This window comes from Platichthys flesus, chromosome 14 (genome assembly GCF_949316205.1).
Source record: "Platichthys flesus chromosome 14, fPlaFle2.1, whole genome shotgun sequence".
NCBI classification, from domain to species: Eukaryota; Metazoa; Chordata; class Actinopteri; order Pleuronectiformes; family Pleuronectidae; genus Platichthys; species Platichthys flesus.
The window spans coordinates 7,247,042-7,269,253 of record NC_084958.1 but is presented as its reverse complement, the minus strand read 5'-3'; the positions used below and the strand labels follow the sequence as shown (position 1 = coordinate 7,269,253).

At 39.4% G+C, this 22,212-nt stretch overlaps 2 protein-coding genes across 3 annotated transcripts; one reads left to right on the top strand and one right to left on the bottom strand.

Annotated features, from left to right (window-relative positions):
* Window positions 1-588: 588 nt before the first annotated feature.
* LOC133968634 (crystallin J1A-like) lies at window positions 589-5,067 on the bottom strand. 2 transcript variants are annotated; one of them, XM_062404781.1, is made up of 10 exons: window positions 4,918-5,067; window positions 4,171-4,237; window positions 3,503-3,679; window positions 3,013-3,111; window positions 2,837-2,929; window positions 2,577-2,733; window positions 1,550-1,665; window positions 1,253-1,330; window positions 978-1,117; window positions 589-890 (listed from the first exon to the last, which is right to left on the bottom strand). In XM_062404781.1, exons 2-10 carry the CDS (start codon window positions 4,235-4,237, stop codon window positions 792-794), a joined length of 1,026 nt encoding a protein of 341 aa, XP_062260765.1. In that variant the 5' UTR covers window positions 4,918-5,067; the 3' UTR covers window positions 589-791. The 2 variants fall into 2 exon arrangements, with proteins under 2 accessions (XP_062260765.1, XP_062260766.1); XM_062404782.1 differs by having other exon boundaries at window positions 4,171-4,247; window positions 4,919-5,056.
* Window positions 5,068-13,214: 8,147 nt separating this feature from the next.
* Window positions 13,215-21,153, top strand: casq1a (calsequestrin 1a). The gene is made up of 11 exons (XM_062403506.1): window positions 13,215-13,627; window positions 16,689-16,782; window positions 17,050-17,150; window positions 17,323-17,434; window positions 17,697-17,770; window positions 18,512-18,642; window positions 18,734-18,779; window positions 18,914-18,968; window positions 19,224-19,324; window positions 19,451-19,525; window positions 20,104-21,153. The coding sequence occupies exons 1-11, from the start codon at window positions 13,391-13,393 to the stop codon at window positions 20,455-20,457; spliced, it is 1,380 nt and encodes a 459-aa protein (XP_062259490.1). The 5' UTR covers window positions 13,215-13,390; the 3' UTR covers window positions 20,458-21,153.
* Window positions 21,154-22,212: the final 1,059 nt, after the last annotated feature.

Genomic DNA, 22,212 nt, shown 5'->3' with positions numbered 1-22,212 from the left:
AACTTCAGTCCATCTATATATGACTGTTAACAGAGGAGTGCATCACTCACTTCACTGGTAATTCTGGCTATGAGCGGACGAAAAGGACAACAAAGCAGGTGCGGAATGAGCATCTGCATCAAAATTACATTTTCTAACCCTTATTTTAGAAAATATTGTGACCATATGGTTAATATTGAAAAATAAATAGATTTTTATTGGAATTAGCACAGATTAGCTGGAATTAATTTGAAACCAGAATTTTGCTTTGCCCCAGGCCTCCCAGTGGGTTAATCCATGTTATCAAAAGGCGCACAAACACAACTACAATGACCTAATGTAGGTATGACATTACTTTGAATGAATGACATTAAATTTAAATTTTCTAAAGTAAAAAGAAATTAAATATTAATTTTATGCTACTTTTGGAAACCATTTGATTCTAAAAAAAAAAAAAAAATTCTATTTGCACAAAAAATGTAATTAGACAACTGCCCGAGTATGTTGACAACAGATTTAATTTTAACTCTGTATGTGTTCATCAAGAAATCACTGGTTGAAAAGTTAAATATACTTCAGTTCCTCTGGAAAAAAAAAGTCTTTACGTGATATATTTGGAGAATTACTTTATTGCAGATAGATTCACAATTTTTTCATCTGAACCAACGTGTTTAACTTAAACAGAGACAAAAACATCTGGCTCCTGCCGTCAGACAATTTAAGCAAGAACCTTCATTCGCTGTTCTGTGAAAGCTCAACAGTTTTTCACGATGCTCTCAGACACCTCAGGCAGAACGTTCACTGCCAGCCATCTACTGGTGGTGTTTGGTTATCTTCTTGGCATGAGCCAACACTGAGTCATATCGCAGGGTTTTGGACCTCCAAGAAGTTGGAATTCCCTCGAGTCCAATCTAAAAAAAAAAAATCTATAAACCTACATGCATTCAATATTGACATTTTAATAAATATAACAAATAATGATAAGCACACGATCTTACCTGAGCCCCAAGACATGCCCCAATGAAGGATCCTCGGCTACAGGTGCATCCCCCACAGCTCATGGTGTCTCTGATAGCCTGCTCATACTGCTTGGCTCTCAGGACTCCATGAAGCGCTGCTTGGAACGCACCTGGTAAACCTCAGAAGCAAATTCAAATCGCAAAAGGCATGTTAATAGGTTGTAAATATTTGTCCTGTAAAAGAGTCCAGTGACAGGTAGAAGTTAAATTACTGATTTATTCTTATTAAAATATGAGCTGATAATGATGGATACCTCAGGTGTTTGGAAACACGGTGGGGATTAGCTCCTGGGGAGTCTTGGATAAATTCTGCTTCACTTGATGAAAGTGCCCTGAAAAGAGAAATGATGGAACCAGATATTATACATTAATTTTTGAATTTCAAAAACTCACTATGTGAAAGTTTGCTTTAATTGCTACACATTGTCACATTTTGTCAACATAGATAAGAAATGAGGGAGTGAAATGAGGATGGGGGAGATTCTTTAATCCCATGATTCAGTCCCATGACTGTGATATAGTGAGGCCACAATGCTGCAAACCTCACGTACCAATGACAGCTCTGTCCAGGTCCTGCGGCTGTTTTCTGTTCACGTCGCTGAGCTGATCCACGACCGTGTCCAAGGCTTTGGGATCAGGACCATTCAGGATGAAATGCTCAAGCAGCCTGTGAAATAAATCAATAAATAATTAAATCATCCCTTTATTTTAGTGTGGCACCATCAGCTTTCTCTGACACATTATACAGTAGATGAGTAGACTTTATTATATACATATAAAATATAAGCATAGTCAGGACATTCACATTTAGTGCACACTTCTTTAAGAGTGTCTGCATCTAGACTTATCATAAAGAACAATAGGTCTGCACTACATTTGTGGTTCTTTTAGGCTCTGTTCAGACCTGGTATTAACATCTGTTCCAAGAGATCTGATCACAAGTGGTAAGCACTAAATTTGTCTGTTCACACCTGGTGATAAAATGTGTCTTGGTCTCCTGTCCTGACCACTTGTGATCGGGATCACACTTCCCCGCTCTATATGCAAATAATCACTTAATCTGAGTTAACAGATGTGTCCGATGTCACCTTGTTTGTGTCTGACGTGGTAAGTGAGTTGGTGTACGTGTGTGTGTCTTTGAGTCAGTGCAGGAGAGAGAGAGGAGTCAGTAGGGCCTTGATGATACTTTGCAGCTGTGCTGAGAAAGAAAGATTTGATCTATAGTTAGGAAAAATATCAATCATTATGTGGTGATCAGTGATGATATGGGGTGGCAACAAACAAATCAAAGTATTTGACACTGAGAAGCAAAAAATATGTTTAAACTGTAGCCAGGCGGAGGACATCAGCCAAATAGTTGGTCCTTCATATGTGGCCTGGACACATTTGCAGTCACACAGCGATAAGAATGTGGCCACTTGCGTCCCGGACAAACTCAGAATGTGGTCTGAGAGATCAGATTTGAGTGTGTTCTACCTAAAATGATGTACCCAACTGATTTTATTTAATCCCAACTCTGCACTGACAGCCTCCTGTGGATCATTAAAGAGAAAACAAGCCTATTAGATAGACACTGACCTTGCTGCTGCCAGAGTCTCTGCCACACATTCGTCATTGTTCTGGGTGACGCGTGTGGCCTGCTCCACCTTTTCCAGCATGTCAGGTTTTCCTGCATAAAAAGCCACTACAGGAGCCATTTTGGTTATTCCATCAATCTGACAGTCGTTCACACATCCTGTGGAAAGGAAACAACACATTGGTTGGACATGTTTCTCTTCATAATGCTTTAGTTAAGAGTATTTTGTGTTATTGCATAAGGTCAGGACCAGGGGCTTTACCTGTTTCCTCTTTTCCTGCGTCCACATTCTTCAGGAAGCCCTTCAGACTTGCATGTCTCCATGGTCCCTCGATTGGCATCTGTGGTCTTGGTCCTGTCATATACAGAAGTACAAGAGCCATCAGAATTCTCACATTAATATTCATTAAAAAACAAATACTTGGTAGTTTTTCTTACCTCCTCTCTCTCTGTAAGGATCGTTGATGGGCGTGTCATACTCTGATCCAGGCCCAAAGAATTTTAGTGTGCGCTGCTTCAGATCCTCAACATTAAGACCTGGTCAGAGACGTCAGACAGTTTAGACTTACATGTTCAGTGGAGTCTAGCAGTCAAAGATCACGTCCACAGTCATGTTAGAATCTTTAGACTCCTAAGTTTCTATTTTTTCTTAGATATGTTCAAATGTGAAGATGCTTAGTATTGCCACAAAAAAATAAACTACTGGAGGCATCTTCATTCTGAAATCTTAGAGAAACCGTTTTAAAAAATTAACACTGATGGGAGTTGCACATTTAATCACATAATTATCTGTCCAAAACAATGTTTGTTTTTTTCAAACAGCATCTAAGCGAAACAAACACAATAAATCGTCATAAAAGGTAAATGTCTGAAAGGACCCAGAGATGATGGGAGTGAGTCAGTCAGATGAGGAAGAAGAAAAGTCCACCTCCACATTCAGACAGGGACTCCAGCAGAACATACGCCTGGTCTCCGTAGCAGCTCTGCTGGCCAGTCTGCCTCCTGTAGAATGGATTGGCGGACTCCGGCCGGAATTCAGGGTTTGGATCCTGAGCCAGAATCCCCTGCAGCTTCTGGAGGTCATACACCCAGTGCAGGGGCTGAGCTGTGAGGACAATTCCTAAGGTCAATCTGCTTCACCGAGGTTACTCAACAGTAAAGTGGTTGACTGTGATTTACATTACATTATTACATTACATGTCATTTAGCTGACGCCTTTATCCAAAGCGACTTACATTTTTTTAGAACACTCATCATTTTATGAGGGGCCATCTAGGGGTTCAGTATCTTGCCAAGGATACTTAGGCATGCAGATGGGATAGAGTGGGATCGAACCGGCGACCTTCATGTTGCAGAGCACCCGCTCTATCCCCTAGGCCACGCTCTCCATTTAAAAAAAAGTATGTGTGGTTTGTAGTGATGATGCTGTCTTTGCTTAATAATTTAAATTTTAAAAAGTAGAACTTCAGATGAAAAAAGGAAAATTAAACTTCCATGAATTAATTGGGTATTTTAAACAGTGGATAGGACAAGGAAACCATAAGATCTGGTGTAAAACTAGAGCATGAGAGATGTATTACTAAACATTATAGTTACCTGCTGCATCTGCAACAGCTGATCCAACAATGGCTCCTACTGCTCTCTCAGCCAGAGCTGACGCCATCTGTGAACACATGCAAAGTGTTATAGAAATACATTTTTAAATAATGAAACAAAAGGTTAATTTAATAAGAGCAGAGAGGACCATTCAAATAATCGACTGTGTGAAAATTCTTTCGAAACAACAGATCAACAATCAAAGCCAGGTATTTTAAACTGATTATGTTAGACTCGTGGGATAAACAAACCTCTACCGAAGTCAGCTTGTGATGGACAGGTCACCATTCATTGACAATTTATTGACTTCATGATGAATCGATTAGTCAATGCAAGAAACAATAGATTGATCGATATGAATATGTTTAGTTTAAGGGCTTGAAGCATAGACTGTGTATATAAGGGCTTGAAGCAGTGTGCAGGATATTTAGCCACATTTACGACACAGATGGAATTTGAGTTTGGCTGAGTTAACCTTTAACTAGTTGGCAGAGAGCAGCTGGATTTGATCACCACAATCATTCCTCCACCAGCTGACCTACAGACTCACTACACCTCTGTACAACCTGCACATTGTAACTAACCACCCGATGCAGGGCTGTATAACGTGTAACCAGCATCATCTTCATTGTGCGACCTGAATGTAGCACATGCTTCAAGTAGGGGCTACAACAATGAGCTGTGACATAACAGGTTAGCCTGTTAGCTAAAGTTAGCTGGTGCATATGCTTCCGTTGTGAGTCTTACCTTAAACCGATTCAACCACAGTTCGTTTTCCACTCTGTAAATCCTGTTGCTGAACAGTGACAAACTTCCTCAGACACAAACCACAGACTGATCCAGAGACCTGTTATGAAACGCGGTCATCTTCAGCACCGCCCACACGGAAATAACAGCATGACCCCGCCCCCTCTGGTCAGCCCCTGAACACACTGTCCATCACTTTTTGTCAGTTTTCAACTGCAGTAAAGTGAGCCGTCATCTGAGAAGCCAGCCGCCACCGGATTTTTTTGCGCGTCTACTTGTGGCTTTACGGTAAAATAGCTTGGTTGGCTGAAACGGCCTAAAATTACTACAAATACAACTTTATTTTTATTTTTTTTATTTTTCAAACCTTCATGGCGTATCTGCTCATGTCACTTATCATGTATTTTTACTGCAAATTAAAGGGCAAGTCTATAAAAAATCAACAATGTGAACATAATGTAACCATATTTGGAAGATTATTAAAAATATTCCTTGAGAGGTTATAAGTGACTTTGAGTGGATTCCTGTTCATGCTGTCTCTGACTATGCTGACATATATTTTTGTGTACTTTTACTGCAGAATTACTGAGAAAATTAAAGGGCAAATCTGTGAAAGTGGCCCAATGCACTCATAATGTAACCATATTTGGAAGCTTATTAAAAATATTCCTTGAGAGGTTATAAGCTACTTCAAGTGGATTCCTGTTCATGCTGTCTCTGACTATGCTGACATATATTTTTGTGTACTTTTACTGCAGAATTACTGAGAAAATCAAAGGGCAAATCTGTGAAAGTGGCCCAATGCACTCATAATGTAACCATATTTGGAAGCTTATTAAAAATATTCCTTGAGAGGTTATAAGCTACTTCAAGTGGATTCCTGTTCATGCTGTCTCTGACTATGCTGACGTATATTTTTGTGTACTTTTACTGCAGAATTACTGAGAAAATCAAAGGGCAAATCTGTGAAAGTGGCCCAATGGATTCATAATGTTGCCATATTTGGAAGCTTATTAAACAAATTCCTCGAGAGGTTATAAGCTATTTCAAGTGGATTCCTGTTCATGGTGTCTCTGACTATGCTGACACAAATTTTTGGGTACTTTTACTGTAGAATAACTGAGAAAATTAAAGGGCAAATCTGGGAAGTGGCCCAATGCATTCATAATGTTACCATATTTGGAAGCTTATAAAAAATATTCCTTGAGAGGTTATAAGTGACATTGAGTGGATTCCTGTTCATGCTGTCTCTGACTAGTGGCCCAATGCATTCATATTTGGATGAATTTTTAAGATATTCCTTAACAGGTTATGAGTATTTCCAGTGGATTCCTGTTCATAGAGCCTCTGACTATGCAATGTCCACATTAAAATTTAGAAGAAACCTCCTGTTTTCAGACTCATTCCACTTCAACATGATAGTAGACCATCTCTGAGTGTCAGTGACATTATATCAGTAAAGACTGAACTAAATTTTCAAAATGACTCCCCTTTAAACTGAAGAGGGATTTAGTTTTAAATGTATGATTCTCCGTTTTGATGGACTGGGAAAGATAGGACCGCCTTCTTTGCCAGTGGAACCTCCTCTCCGGGCTCCACGGAGAGTTCTTCGCTCTGATTTTCCTAACTACACGTCGGCATGGCGGAGAGCCTACGGATAGCCATTGGCTGAGATTGATCAGCATTTTGACCCGCTGGGTGTCACTTTATTTTATTTAGTCATTCTCTTCATATTTTAAATATAAGTTACAATATCTGTCCAGTCAGTCTCTGTTGGGGGTCCTTCGTCACCTTTCTGCTCTGCTCACTACCTGCACTCTACTTCACTGTGACACTTTTGCACATCGATGATTCAAACATGGGGCAACCAATAGTCCACTCCTCTTCAGAGTCACCTTCTAACGAATCGGAGTTTGCAGACTCCAGTTGTGGCCCGCTAACAGTCGGACACAAATCACTGACTGTAAAGGAAATGTCCCGGCTAAATATCGCAGCTTGTTCGGATGAACTTTCAGGATGGCACGCATCCCATGGCTCTCTAACTTCATCTGGCATATGCTGGGGGCTGGAAGTAGCTCTAGGCAGCTGAATTTGTCCTGACTGACGGGAGATGTTTGCTCTTTTATGAAACATTGAGAAGTAACCGTCATCATCCTCATCTGATACATTCAGATACAGTTTTGTCGTTAGCCCCCCTCGTCCATCCTCCTCCTGTTCATTCAGTGAAGGATGACTTCTCGTTCCCTGTGGTGCGTATAGACACCGTTCTGGTCCCTGTTTTCTCCACGGTGCGGTTCACGGGGATATCAAAGGTGAGCGGAACCTCGTCCATGTTGGTGATGTGCTCTGGCCGGATCTTCTTTTCAGTGATCTTGTTTTTGCAGTATGCGCGGAAAGTGGCCGGCTTTTCTTGGTAATCTTTTGGCAGTTGCTGCATGATGCATGTAATGCATGAATATGATTTTGCTTCGGAAGGCACGGTTCTTCTTTTTGTACCACGGAAGAAAGTGGTCAGTCAGAAACTCTACGTACTTAGCTGAGGTCATTTTCACACCGTCAGGGACCCTGAAGGGGCCTACCAGCTCTCTCCCCATGATTCCGGCCCAAAACATGACTCTGCCACCTCCTTGTTGACGTCTCAGCCTTGTTGGGACATGGTGGCCATTCACCAACCATCCTCTACTCAAGGGTTGCAAAGCACTCATCCGTAAACAAAACAGTTTGGAAGTTAGTCTTCATGTAGTCCTGAGCCCACTGCAACCTTTTTTGCTTGTGAGCTTGGATTAGGGGTGGCCGAATAACAGGTTTAAGGACACTTGCAAACCTCTTGAGCATCCTACATCTTGAAGTTCGTGAGACTCCAGAGGCACCAGCGGCTTCAACCACCTGTTTGCTGCTATTCAATGGCATTTTAGTGGCTGCTCTCTTAACCCTACGCATTTGTTTGGCAGAAATCTTCCTTATTTTGCCTTTGTCTGAACGAACCCGCTTGTGCTGTGAATCAGTGACAAATTTCTTCATCGTCCGATGATCACGCGCAATTCTTTTGGAAATATCCAATGTTGTGATACCTTGACCAAGGTATTGCACTATTTGCTGCTTTTCAGCAGCGGAGAGATCCTTTTTCTTCATCATTTTGCCTGAAACATGTAGCTTGCTTAATAATGTGGAACATCCTTCTTAAGTAGTTTTCCTTTGATTGGGCTCAACTGGCAAACTAATTATCACAGGTGTCTGAGATTGATTTCAATCATCCAAATAGCCCTGAGACACAATACCATCCATCAGTTTAATTCAAAAACAAAAAAATGAATGTTTAAGACCCTTAAATCCAATTTGCATAATAATGTGGAACGTGGTGTACACACACTGTACCGGTAATATTATGTCCCCTTATATTCCACGTGGTGTGAGCACAAGGGGACAGTGAGTGGGGGGCTGCAGCTGTAACGGATGTAGAAATGTGACTCAGGATTTGGTTTTTGGGTCTTTATTCACCTACAGAAACCGCAGACACCTGCAGACACCAACATAGGTTTATTGTTAAAACCTCCTTTTTCTCCATACAAAAGTCCTCAGTGATGAAAAACTAAACTGAGGTCCAACAGGAAGTAACAAACTTTCGGGGAGCACAAAGGTGGTACACAGCAACATCAGCTCCACAAGTAGCACTATCTAAATAAAGTAATAACTTAATAAAATTCACAAATACAAATTATAAATAAAATAAATACAGTGCATTCTTAACTCTGTTACACAGTGATCAGTGAAAGAGTCGAAAATGGCTGGAGTAAGCATCCTGAAAACTGCTCCTGAAGGGTCCTTTCACTCTTTTATCCATGTCGGCTTTAACGGGTCAGGAGGGAAGAGGAAACTCCGGCAAGATAGAGGAGTCACGGTCAATGTGAGACTAGAGGATCTGGCGCCAAACTTCCACCTGCAGTTACCGCTTACATTTGGCGTTCTCTGAGTTTTCTACATTTTTTACCCCCTGTTATTAGGGTTTTTATGTGTATTTTTTCCTTACTCTTGTTGAGGGTTATGGACAGAGGATGTCGCACTTTTGTATTCATTGTATATTTGTATAAATATTACTAATGTAGGGAAAGCCATTGAATACATCAATATTAAAACATTTTTCAACAACACAATTAAGCCATCATAATTTAGTATGTTTTCTAATGTATTGATGTTCTACTTGTATTCTATGAAATATTGTCACTGCATATCTGAGTTATTTTAGTTCCATGTGAAATTTTTATTGCCAAGAAAGTGTATGAACAGTCTATATTATTATTCATTCTGTTAAACAAATCTTATTTCCTGCAACATTAAAACCTTTTGTGGTTACTCTCTATTTTTGTTTGATTTATTAATTCTCTAGTACTAAGTGACTGTGATCTTGTATGTTATCTTAGATGTTATATGTTATGTTACTTAGTATGTTATTTTTCTATTTTGTAAAGTCGCCTACTGCGTAGATGTTTGCCTGCCATGTCACAATAATTGCACTGCTCCGATGCCGCTGTCATAGGTGCATGTGACAATAAACTTTGATTTGATTTGATTTGATCAAAGTTGACATATGTAAAGTTGACACACTCCACCTCATATCCTTGTACGTATATTTGGAAATGCTTTTTTGAGAGTACATCTAACAACATGGAGGAAGGTAAGACACCAAAATGATATTCAGTAACACTTAATTAATTGTTTAAAAAATAAAACTAAATCCCTCTTCAGTTTAAAGGGGAGTCATTTTGAAAATTTAGTTCAGTCTTTACTGATATAATGTCACTGACACTCAGAGATGGTCTACTATCATGTTGAAGTGGAATGAGTCTGAAAACAGGAGGTTTCTTCTAAATTTTAATGTGGACATTGCATAGTCAGAGGCTCTATGAACAGGAATCCACTGGAAATACTCATAACCTGTTAAGGAATATCTTAAAAATTCATCCAAATATGAATGCATTGGGCCACTAGTCATAGACAGCATGAACAGGAATCCACTCGAAGTCACTTATAACCTTTTGAGGAATTTGTTTAATAAGCTTCCAAATATGGCAACATTATGAATCCATTGGGCCACTTTCACAGATTTGCCCTTTGATTTTCTCAGTAGTTCTGCAGTAAAAGTACACAAAAATATATGTCAGCATAGTCAGAGACAGCATGAACAGGAATCCACTTGAAGTAGCTTATAACCTCTCAAGGAATATTTTTAATAAGCTTCCAAATATGGTTACATTATGAGTGCATTGGGCCACTTTCACAGATTTGCCCTTTGATTTTCTCAGTAATTCTGCAGTAAAAGTACACAACAATATATGTCAGCATAGTCAGAGACAGCATGAACAGGAATCCACTTGAAGTATCTTATAACCTCTCAAGGAATATTTTTAATAAGCTTCCAAATATGGTTACATTATGAGTGCATTGGGCAAATTTCACAGATTTGCCCTTTGATTTTCTCAGTAATTCTGCAGTAAAAGTACACAAAAATATATGTCAGCATAGTCAGAGACACCATGAACAGGAATCCACTCAAAGTCACTTATAACCTTTTGAGGAATTTGTTTAATAAGCTTCCAAATATGGCAACATTATGAATCCATTGGGCCACTTTCACAGATTTGCCCTTTAATTTTCTCAGTAATTCTGCAGTAAAAGTACACAAAAATATATGTCAGCATAGTCAGAGACAGCATGAACAGGAATCCACTCAAAGTCACTTATAACCTCTCAAGGATTTTTTTTAATAAGCTTCCAAATATGGTTACATTATGAATACATTAATCCTTTTCTACAGACTTGCCCTTCAATTTGAATTAAAAGTACATAATTTACATGAACAGATACACCATGAAGATATGAATAAAATAATCAAATGAGAGACTTTAACTAAAATATAGTTGTGTTTACTTTCTTTTTAGGCGCTCACACTATCTCTACCGCTTTACCGTATGAGGCACTAGTAGACGCGCAACAAAAACCCGAGTGGCGGACGGCTTCCCAGATGACGGCTCACTTTACTGCAGTCGTTGACGTTGTAACCCTAGCCCTACATTTATTTTCTATTAAACAACGTTTTAATGACATGAAGCTGGATCATTACATTCGAGATTCAAGGTGTTGATTGGTGCACTGGTCATACATAAGTACAGAGACAAAATATTACAAAATAAATTATGTAGTATTTGTATTTATTGTTATGTGCAAAATAATTGAGTTTATTTGATGATGATGATGATGCACTATTTATTTAAGATTCTTAAGATGTAAATGAGGGACAAACCTGAAGACCACACATGGCACTTTAATGTAAACATTTAATGTATTTAGTTAAATTAATTTACTGAGGAATATGTACTTCCGTTAATTTCTTAGTATTATGTTTTACAGAGTATGTTATTGTTTATTGATTTAATGATATTAATTTCATAAACTGAACATATAAATTGACCAAAATACTGACAAACTAACAATGTTGAATAAAAAAAACAATACAGTATATCTGTTTAATGTAAAACATTGAATATCAGTTTTCAATATTCTATTATAATTTCCTGAAGTTTTCAGGATCTGAGCTGATAGGAACAACTCAATGTTCAGTTAGGTTTTTTGGACTCACTTCAGATTAAAGGAAGAGGGTGCCCTCTAGGGCCCAGACGAGCTACTTGCTGCTGGAATTGATGAAACAAAACGGAATTAATTTATTATCATGGATAAACCTTAATAGAGGCTCCCCGGCTACATTAGAAACCAGAATCACATGAGAGAACAAATAGTTCACTATTCACTAAGAGGCCTTTAAAAACTCTATAAAATAAGTGTTTTAAAATAACCAGGGAGAGATCACTCTGATGAAGAAGCTCTGCAAGAAGGTTATAAAATAATTTTACTGTTAAATGTTGAGGTGATCTCTATGGTGGGGTTTTGTCACGGTTTTTATATAATTAGTTGTTTGGCAAGTCACACCACTTTGTCAGCATGTTCTTGTTCCAGGATTTGCTTATCTTTCTTCTTCAGTAAAGAATTCATACCTCAGGATAGTCATGCAAAGTGGATGTTAATATTTGTTGCACAGAGAGGACAAGCTTATGTCAAAGATGGATGTAATGGGAATCGTGAGCTGTCAAGAATAGGCCTGCAGTAGTCAGGTTGTGACTATATGGTATAAAAGAAGCCTGCAATCATTTGGATGAAGAATACCCTCAGTGTGAAAAAATTAATTTTCAGAAAACAGGCAGAAAGTCTTTTCTGGTGTTTCTGGTTTTTAAACTATTGCTTTGACATCATAATACGTCTTACAACCACGAACACACACACACATACATGCAGTCAATGCATCTTTAACACTTATTTCCACTTTACTGAGGGGTTGCATAGCTTTGGCACTGAAAAGAGGGGTGTGACACATGTGTATGTGTGTGTGTGTGTGTGTGTGTGTGTATGAGTGTACTTGCCATAGTGTGTGTACGTGGTTGGAAGATATATTACGATACCATGCAGCCAGTATTTATTTATATCTGACTTCTTCCCTTTCAATTTGTAAAGCAATATCACTTGCAACCATTTCATGCATACAGTACATACACACATTGCACAGGATGCACATGCACAGTATGTGTCCAACTCAGATTTAGAAAGATTTGTTTAAAATCTGTAAATCTCTATGTTTCACTTTCGTCTTGAGTCAGCATGAACTGCCACTTCCACACTGACGTAGTCCTCAGCAGGTGCACCACCCTCTCCTCTCCCTTTCTCCTCTCCTCTCTCCTATCTCCTCTCCTCTCACTGTCCCCGAGTGACCCAGCTGTGACGGTGCCAGCAGCAGCAAATTAGACACCAGCACCCGCCCCTGATATGTCCTACATCCATTATTTTTAGCCTCCATCTACACTTAATATGGGAAAAGAGTGTCTCCAGTTCTCAGCCACTTCTAAATGCATCGTTCTTCATTTGGTGCGAAGCAGACAGACCTTCAATTGTCGTCTGACCTCCTGACTGATTCACACACATCCCATCCTCCTTTATTTCCTTTATTCGTTGCACCTGCATCATCTCCCTCTCTCCTCTGTCTGGATGGAGAGAAGGAGAAAAGGTTAGTCCCCTTCCCCTCACTCCACCCACTCTGACAGGTTTGCAACACACAAGTAAACACCCACACACACCTACACACAGAGCTGTTGCCCCAGCAACCGCCGGGGCCCCCGCCTCATCTTTCCCGTGCTCAATTACACCCCAGATAGACGCACACTCACACCTATGTCAAACTTAGCCCAACCCCTCTTGCACCCTGTGCCTCAGGATAAGTTGCCCATGGGGGGTTTTTAATAAGGTGGATTCAGGAGTTGGTCTTGCTCTCTTCTGGGTGACGCGGATCGGAAGGGTTCTCCAGACTTTCACCAAACTATTTCGTTTTTCGGGGGTGTTTTTCGTTTTGTCTTGACTATTTCAGAGAGGAGCCATGAAGTGGACCTGGGTGCTGGTGGCTGTTTTGCTGTCCGTAGGGCGGCTATCACTGGGCAAGGAGGGCTTGGACTTCCCAGAGTATGATGGCAAGGACCGCGTCCACGACCTCAACACCAAGAACTATAAGTCTGTGATGAAGAAGTACGACGTCATGGTGGTGTACTACCATGACCATCCCGGATCCAGCCGCGTCGCCCAGAGACAGTTTGAGATTGAGGAGATGGCCCTTGAGGTGGGTTGAGCTGGAGACCGTGGATAGGGTACAGGGAACAGCATAATGATGGGGAAACAATGTAACTAGTACAGGATGCAGCACTCAGGGACATCACATGACCTCAAACTATGGGGCTGTCTTGTTTTGTTGACAGCTCTAGTAGACATTGGATGTTTTAAAATGAGTTTAAATCATGCACATGTGAACATTGTGACAGTATAGTGCTGGTTGAGGGACTTTAATTGGACAAATGTAAAAATAAACTTTTATATACAGAAAAGCAAAGCTTTACTGTGTGGCCACTAGAAAAATGGAGGAGTGATTGGTTGCGGAGACATTTTTAGCAATATTTAAAAAATGTGTAAAAACAGTGAGGTGTCATCATGAGAAAGCAATGCAATGCGGTAGAAAATAGCTTGGCTGAATGCAGAAATGCTGATATGTGAAGTCCCAACATGTGTCACCAGCCTACAACGTATCATCAGCTGTCCGCCACAGTAAAAAGCTGAGCTGTGAGGACCCAAGATATCACTTATTTTGGCAATGCATATGATGTGTGTTAGTGTGTGTGTTTGTGTGTGTGTGCGTGCGTGCGTGCATGTGTGTGTGTGTGTGTGTGTGGAGGTGATTGCCTTAACACACCTCAGGCCTGGATACTCAGCAGTTTCATCACATTCTTTGCAGAAACATGTGACATCATCCCTCTGCCCAAAGCTTCAGCACACTAACACATTGAGCCACAGCTGAACTGTGTCACTCAGGTTACACATATGTTGTTTATCACATATTGCACTCCTACACCACATTTTCCATGAAAAATTATATTGGTATTTTCTCTTTATGTGGCAATTTTATACTGAACTAAAAACAGTATGAAAATAATCCATCAATCATAACAGAGACTTCATTAGCTTTGGAACATTTCAGGAAAACGATCTGATACACTCTGCACAAAATTGCAGTTCTGTGGACCATTATTAGGGTGATGACTGGTTTATGAAATATAGACATTGGATCACGTTACAATAATATTTATGACATTTGGCCGCTAACCTTATACAAATGGATTATTTTATATTGAAGAGAGCTGCTGGGAATGCTGGTGGCTCTTTTTAGAACTGATGCAAAAATAAACCAATAAATCAAAAACTTGGCTATACAACAATAGTCAGTCAAATAAATATTGGGGCGTCTGGTCAGTGGGATGGTATTGATCCCTCGAAACATTCAATTCTTTCTATGACTTATTACAGACAACTTTGGTAATATCATTTCATTACGTGCAAAACAATCTGCAAATAAATTTAATAAAATCGTTTAAAAATTCAACAGTGATATGTAGGAAACTACAATACAAAGCAACTTTGAAATCAACAATTTTCAGATCAATCTCGTCATACAATATCAAGAAGGGGGAGGAAGTGAAAGTTCAAGTAATTGTATGGATAGTTATAAAGGGGAAAATATTAATAACACAAGAGAGAAAGATGGAGGCTGCTCTCCTTGGCTTATCATATCATCTCTAATGCTTCTGGTGTGTCTGTATGGGGACAGCGGGGCTCGGCCTCAGGGCCGAGGCCATCCCCGGAGGTTTTGGCTCCAGTAGTGCTGCCTCAGCTCCGCACCGTGAGTGACACTTGTAGTACTGTACTTGTCAGCGGATCCCAGAGTGCTAAGCATCACTGCCACTTCGCCCAAATAGTCCCTGGTGCTGGTGTGTGGCTATTTTTATCACAGGATGCGTTTGTGGTGGGTTGAGCTCCCTGATGAGTGTTTTATTATTAGCAACAGGCAACAGCAGGAGGCTCTGGGTTTCAGAGGTGAGGGCGCTCTCTGTAGGTCAGAGAAAAACAAGTGAAATATGATGTGATGAGCTTGGGGGAGTCTGTGTGGAATTTGCTTAAGAACCAATTCTTCATAATTTTGTTATATTTCCATTTAGGTTAGTGGGTCTGCAATTTCCAGGATACACATTGTACATATGGATGTATGTCTTTCCTCCTCAGGTTGACAAACCAGTTAATGTATATAAGAAAAAGAAGGTACATAAGACTTGTATGCCTCAGTAAACAGATCACATGTACACATGTTGTGTACTTTGAAAGACACGCACATATCAAAGTGTGAAATCCCATCTCAGATACTGAAGCTGCTGGTTTAACTCAACATGTAGCTGGGAGGGATCAGTTACACTGGAGAAATGACATCAGCTAAATTACTTCAGATACACAATCTGAACACCAAGGCCCAATGACAACTCTGCATTTTTTTCTATTTGGAGGACATACACAGATCTAAAGATATGAATTAATTTCCATATTTGTATTTGCTTTAAACAAAATAACTTGATACATTGTGCTCATGGTGCAAGTTGTGTATCTATGTAACATATACATGCAGGGAATAAAAAAAGGTTTATGGTGATTAGGATGAAATAATGTAGTAACCTAATTTTCTGAAACAAGTTGTTTTTAAATATTTCATTGTCCAGTTGATTGAATAGTAGCAAGCCTTACTAACCTCAATCATTTGCCCTTTAAAAGATTATTTAGGCCTACTTAAATGTCAAAAAGAGGGGGGGGGGGGTGCAATAAAATATGGTAAAATGAAATGTGGCGGTAAAATCTATGGCTTTATATAATGTAGGTTAATTCAATGGAATGAATTATCTGCACAACATACTGCAAAGCGCCACCGTCAAACTATTTCAGCCAGTAAGAGCAGCTGCTCAAGGTCTCCAACATCAGTATGCACCCATGTGAGGGAGTATGTGTGTGTGTGTGTGTGGATTGGGATGGCCTTCAAACCACTTCCTCAGTGCAGTCGGGCTGTAAGTGCCCTGTTGCCATTGGTAGGAGCAACTGTCAATCATGAGTTCAAGTTTCACACAGAATTAGAAAGTGCATAAGCAGCGTTCTGAAAAGCAGGCTTTTATGGTAATGACACGGCTGAGTGAGACAACTCTGTCAAAACAGTGTAAACATATAAGATACGTTCAAACAGACATATACTTATGCTTATGTTTTAAATCACATATCACACATCTGTTCATTTAAGTGACAGTGTCTTTGTTTTACAGCTTGCAGCCCAGGTCCTGGATGAGTTTGATGACGAGGATATCGGTTTCGGTCTCCTTGATGCCAAGCACGACAAAGTTGTTGCAAAGAAATTAGGTAAATTCTGCTGCAGACCCTTGGCACATGAGTCATTATGCAAAAATAAAACCAGTATCATGATATCACCTTTTGACAGTTAATCTGAAATAACGCTTAGAATCTGAATATACCTGTCTAAAAATAGAGCATGTGGATTTTACAGTAATGTTTCCTGTTCTTACAGATGACTAATTAAAGATGTCAAAGACAGACACTAATATGTCTGACCTTTGCAATGCTCCAGACCTGAGGTCAAACACTTATATGTTCTTTCTGTTTACTCAGGTCTTGATGAGTCCGACAGCATCTTCATCTTCACAGATGATGAGGTCGTAGAATATGATGGCGAGCTTGCTGCTGACACTCTTGTGGAGTTCATCTATGATGTTCGTGAGGATATAATCTCCCAGTTAATAGCCTGCTTTATTTCAGCAAAACAGTATTTAAATAGCCTTCCCTTTTGTGTTCTATAAAGATAACCCACATGATCTTATTTTGCCACCTCCATCTCTATTTCCTACCCCTTTTCTCCTCAATGCCCCTCTATTTCTTTCGTAGGTTATAGAGGACCCGGTGGAAATTATTGATAATAATAGGGAACTGAAAGGCTTCAAAAACATTGACGAGGACATCAAATTGATTGGCTACTTCAAGAGTCACAAGTCAGAACGTAAGACTTTGGACTTTGGTAGCATGACAACCTGTTGCTATCTCATTTTTACAGTTGCTTTCAAAATAAATGCTTATAATGGCATATTAAGCAAGTACAAAAGGGATCCGGCTCATATTGCTTGATTTAACCTTGTGTTTGGATTTTTAAGTAGGCACACAAAGAGCAACCGTAATGATGGGAACAACAAGTCTAAATTCTCAGAAATTTCATACAGGGCTGATCCAATAAATCAACTTGATGGGTGCCTGTAAACTTTCAGATTTTGAGGCTTACGCCGATGCTGCAGAAGAGTTCCACCCTCACATCAGCTTCTTTGCCACATTCAATGCCAAGGTATGCTATAATTTTATATCATATTATTATACTATAATACATACATATAATAAACTGTAACAATGGTGTGTGCAGAGTATAAAAAAAGCAGAGGCTATAAGTATGAGTAGTAAAGTATTCATAAGCACGATTCATGCAGTGAAGACAAAGCAACAGCATGTATAGCAAACATGTTTGGGGAATAACTGGTTTGAACTTGTGGTTTGTCACAGGTTGCCATAGTATTGTATAGTATAGTATAGTATAGTATAGAATAGTATAGTATTATATAGTATTATATAGTACAGTACAGTACAGTATAGTATAGTATAGTATAGTATAGTATAGTAAAACAGTGAGTAACCAAAGCATTGTGAAACGTCTGCATATATAAACCTGAGGATTTGAACTTGTGGTGTGTCACAGGTTGCCATAGTATAGTATAGTATAGTATAGTATAGTATAGTATAGTATAGTATAGTATAGTATAGTATAGTATAGCATGGTATAGTATAGTATAGTAAAACAGTGAGTAACCAAAGCATTGTGAAACGTCTGCATATATAAACCTGAGGATTTGAACTTTTGGTGTGTCACAGGTTGCCATAGTACAGTACAGTACAGTACAGTACAGTACAGTACAGTACAGTATAGTATAGTATAGTATAGTATAGTATAGTATAGTAAAACAGTGAGTAACCAAATCAGTGTGAAACGTCTGCATATATAAACATGAGGATTTGAACTCGTGCTGTGTCACAGGTTGCCAAGGCTCTGGACCTGAAGCTCAATGAGGTCGACTTCTATGAACCCTTCATGGATGAGCCAGTGGTCATCCCTGGAAAGCCTTACACTGAGGATGAGCTGGTGAAATTCATTGAGGACAATGACAGGTAAAGCTCAAATGATCTCATGAGGTAAATACTTATCCTTCCAGAATTAATATGAAAATGCATAAAATGTAATTGATCTCTGCTCTTTAAGACCAACCCTGAGGAAGATGCACCCACACAACATGTATGAGATCTGGGTAAGAAACACTGACAATAAGTAGTACTTTTTTTTTGTGAAGTAAAATTCAAGAACGGTTTACATTTGCCGTTAAACGGTCAACTTCCAAAAGTCAGTTGCAGTGGGTAACGTTTGGCTTCTCTCTGACTGCAGGATGACGATATGGATGGTGAACATATCATTGCTTTTGCAGAGGAATCTGACCCAGGTAAAGCAACCCTGACATAAACATTACTGACACAAGCACCAGCGCGCAATTACAAATCTACATGTTACATGTTAAAGGAGTTGGTGTTGACATGACGATAAGCAAAATGAAATTGACTGCCCTGTGGAGCCATATAGCATTTCTGCTGGTGAATGATGTTCTGGTAATGAAAAATAAAGATACTCATAACCCATTGCTGTCCTTCAGATGCTCTCCTTTAATAACCTTTTCAATGTGGTCCTCTCCACTCCTCAGACGGTTTTGAGTTCCTGGAGATCCTGAAGCAAGTTGCAGAGGACAACACAGACAACCCTGACCTCAGCATTGTCTGGATTGACCCTGATGACTTCCCACTGGTAGGAATATGACACATGCATTGGGAAATGACTGTGGTTTGGAGAGGTTGAACTGAGCTGATCTATTCTTCATGTGCAAGTAATTGACACTGACTGAAGAATGCAACTTCCCTTATTTCCCTGCAGCTTCTGCCACACTGGGAAAAGACTTTTGGAATTGACCTGTCGTTTCCACAGATTGGTGTTGTTGATACTGGTGATGTGAGTAACATCTTTGATGCTTTATTCATACATCATCAGTGCATGTGTATATAAACAAGGCTGGACCAGCAACCAGGTGGAGTGGAAAACAGCCCTGACGCCCCTGTATTAAGGCTCTAGGGTTCACATTCTCTGTGGCTCAATAGGCCATTTTCATGGCAGTAGACATGTCATGTTGACATGTCAGTGCTGTGTATGTGTAAGTATTAGTATTTTGAGTAAATATAATGGTAAATGGTCTTTAATTATATGGTCCTTTTCTAATCTTATTGAAGCACTAGAAGTGCTGTACAGAATAAGTCACATTCACCCATTCACACACTCTTCGCTACTATATGCAACACTTTCACTATCACATGCTATTAACACACTACCAGCACAACCATTGGGGGCCGATAGAGGTTCAGTATGGTGCCCAAAGACACTTAAATGGTGAAGCCCACTTTGCCAAATCTCTGGGGCTCGTCTTCGATCTGCCTGTGTCAAAGTCTACGTTTAAAATCTCAGTTACCATGTTTTAATGATGATTATTGGGTTGTGATGGGATGCTTGTCTCTATTTGTTTTTTCTCTGTGCAGGCTGACAGTGTGTGGATGGACATGGATGATGGAGAAGACATGCCGTCCGTGGACGAGCTGGAAGACTGGATTGAGGATGCTCTGTCAGGTGTAATCGATCCTGATCATGATGATGAAGATGATGATGACGATGATGATGACGATGATGATGATGATGATGACGATGATGATGATGATGATGACGATGATGATGACGATGATGATGATGATGATGATGACGACGACGATGATGATGATGATGATGATGATGACGATGATGATGATGATGATGATGATGACGATGATGATGATGATGATGACGACGACGATGACGACGATGATGATGATGACGATGACGATGATGATGATTATTAAATCATTAAGTCATAACATTGTCTTTAAGTCTGACCAATGCAGTTTCAAGACTCAACATCATCAACTCTGTCAGTATCATCTTTTGTAACGAGTTCTTTTGTTGAACTCATCAGTTCATTTTGATATCTCATTATTTCATCATCCTTGCTCTGCATCTCACAGAACCATGTTCCACCACTCCTTTATCTCTCTCCCCGACATATTCTGTAATCCTCCATGCAACAAAGTAACCTATCACATCCCAGAGTACCTTTATTCCCAGATGTAACACTGTCTGGTACAATAAAAGAAGAAATTCTTTCAAAAACTTGCCACCTAGCGCTATTGATTTTTATATTATTAAAGTTTCTATTTTACAAAGTACTGGAGGGGTTGCAATGTTGTATACATTATGTCTAAGTCCATCTGTGAAGTCTGTCTGTTTTATTTATGTCCACATATTTTATTTTTTTTGCCCCAGTATTGAAACAGGTGCAGTCAGATCCAAGGGTGCTAGCAGGCTTTTCTGACGGGTCCTAAGTATCACCAGCTTACTCTGTGAACTCAGTGTACTGTTATACACTGAAAGTGCTGTACATCATATGGATGTTTTCTACAATGATGAAATATGACAACAACCGTATTCTATTTTTGTAACAAGAGAAATTTAAATTACTGTAAAGTCTTAAATAAACGACAGCTTGGACAGAAACCCCACTACTGTAAAGTTTTTTAAAGCTGTGTGTGTGGTAGCGTGTGTGTGTGTGTGTGTGTGTGTGTGTGTGTGTGTGTGTGTGCGTGTGTGTGTGTGTGTGTGTGTGTGTGTGTGAGTGTGTGTGTGACTTTTAAGTAAGAATATACATAATCTTCTGTTATATTTGTGACGCAATGATTATTGAATATCTTATCAAATAAGAGCTGGGTGATCAAGTCACAATTGACTTGGGGTATGTCAACTTTTGCCTCAGGATTTCAGGTTGACTGCTCTGAAGCCAAAATGATTCAGACATCAATATTTTAGCATACTGTTAAATCACTCTATAATCTGCAAAAGTAGAGAAAGTCCTCAGACTTGCAGCATCTCATTTTGCAGCATACTTCAAGCTCTGTGTTCAACATGAGTCTGTATTGTATATAAATGATTACTTTTATATGGCATACACTGTGCTGTACATATAAATGGGGCAAAAGGTCTATAGTAGATGCTATCCACAGCAGGAGGGCCTTGTCAAAGTGGAAAAATACCCCAATTGCAAATAATTTGTTATACAGTTGCAATCAGAAATATTCAACCCCATCACCTCAATAGACATTATAGTGATGTGGATGACAGAAAATGACAATAAATTGCAAAAAAACCTCATCAAACAACAACAGATAATTATTGATGCGTATTTTAGTTATTTTGACAACAGAAGTTGACTTAACTTTGAAGTTCAAATGAAAAATGTAACTCTTTCAACACATGTGCATGTGCAGTATTATTCAACCCCCCAGCTTCAGTACTTTGTGGCGCATCCTCTAGTTTTTATAACTTCTAAAAAAAAAATGGACAAGCTTCTTACACCTCTCGATTGGAATCTTTGCCCATTTTTCAATTGCAAACGCCTCTAGATCAGTGATGTTTGATGGCTTCTATGCTGCAACTCCCTTCTTTAAATCCCACCAAAGATTTTCAATCAAATTTGAATCTGGTGACTGTGAATGCAACTCCAGGACGTTCCAGGATCTTTTTCTCAACCAAGCTTTGGTGGACTTGGAGATTTTGCTTTGGAT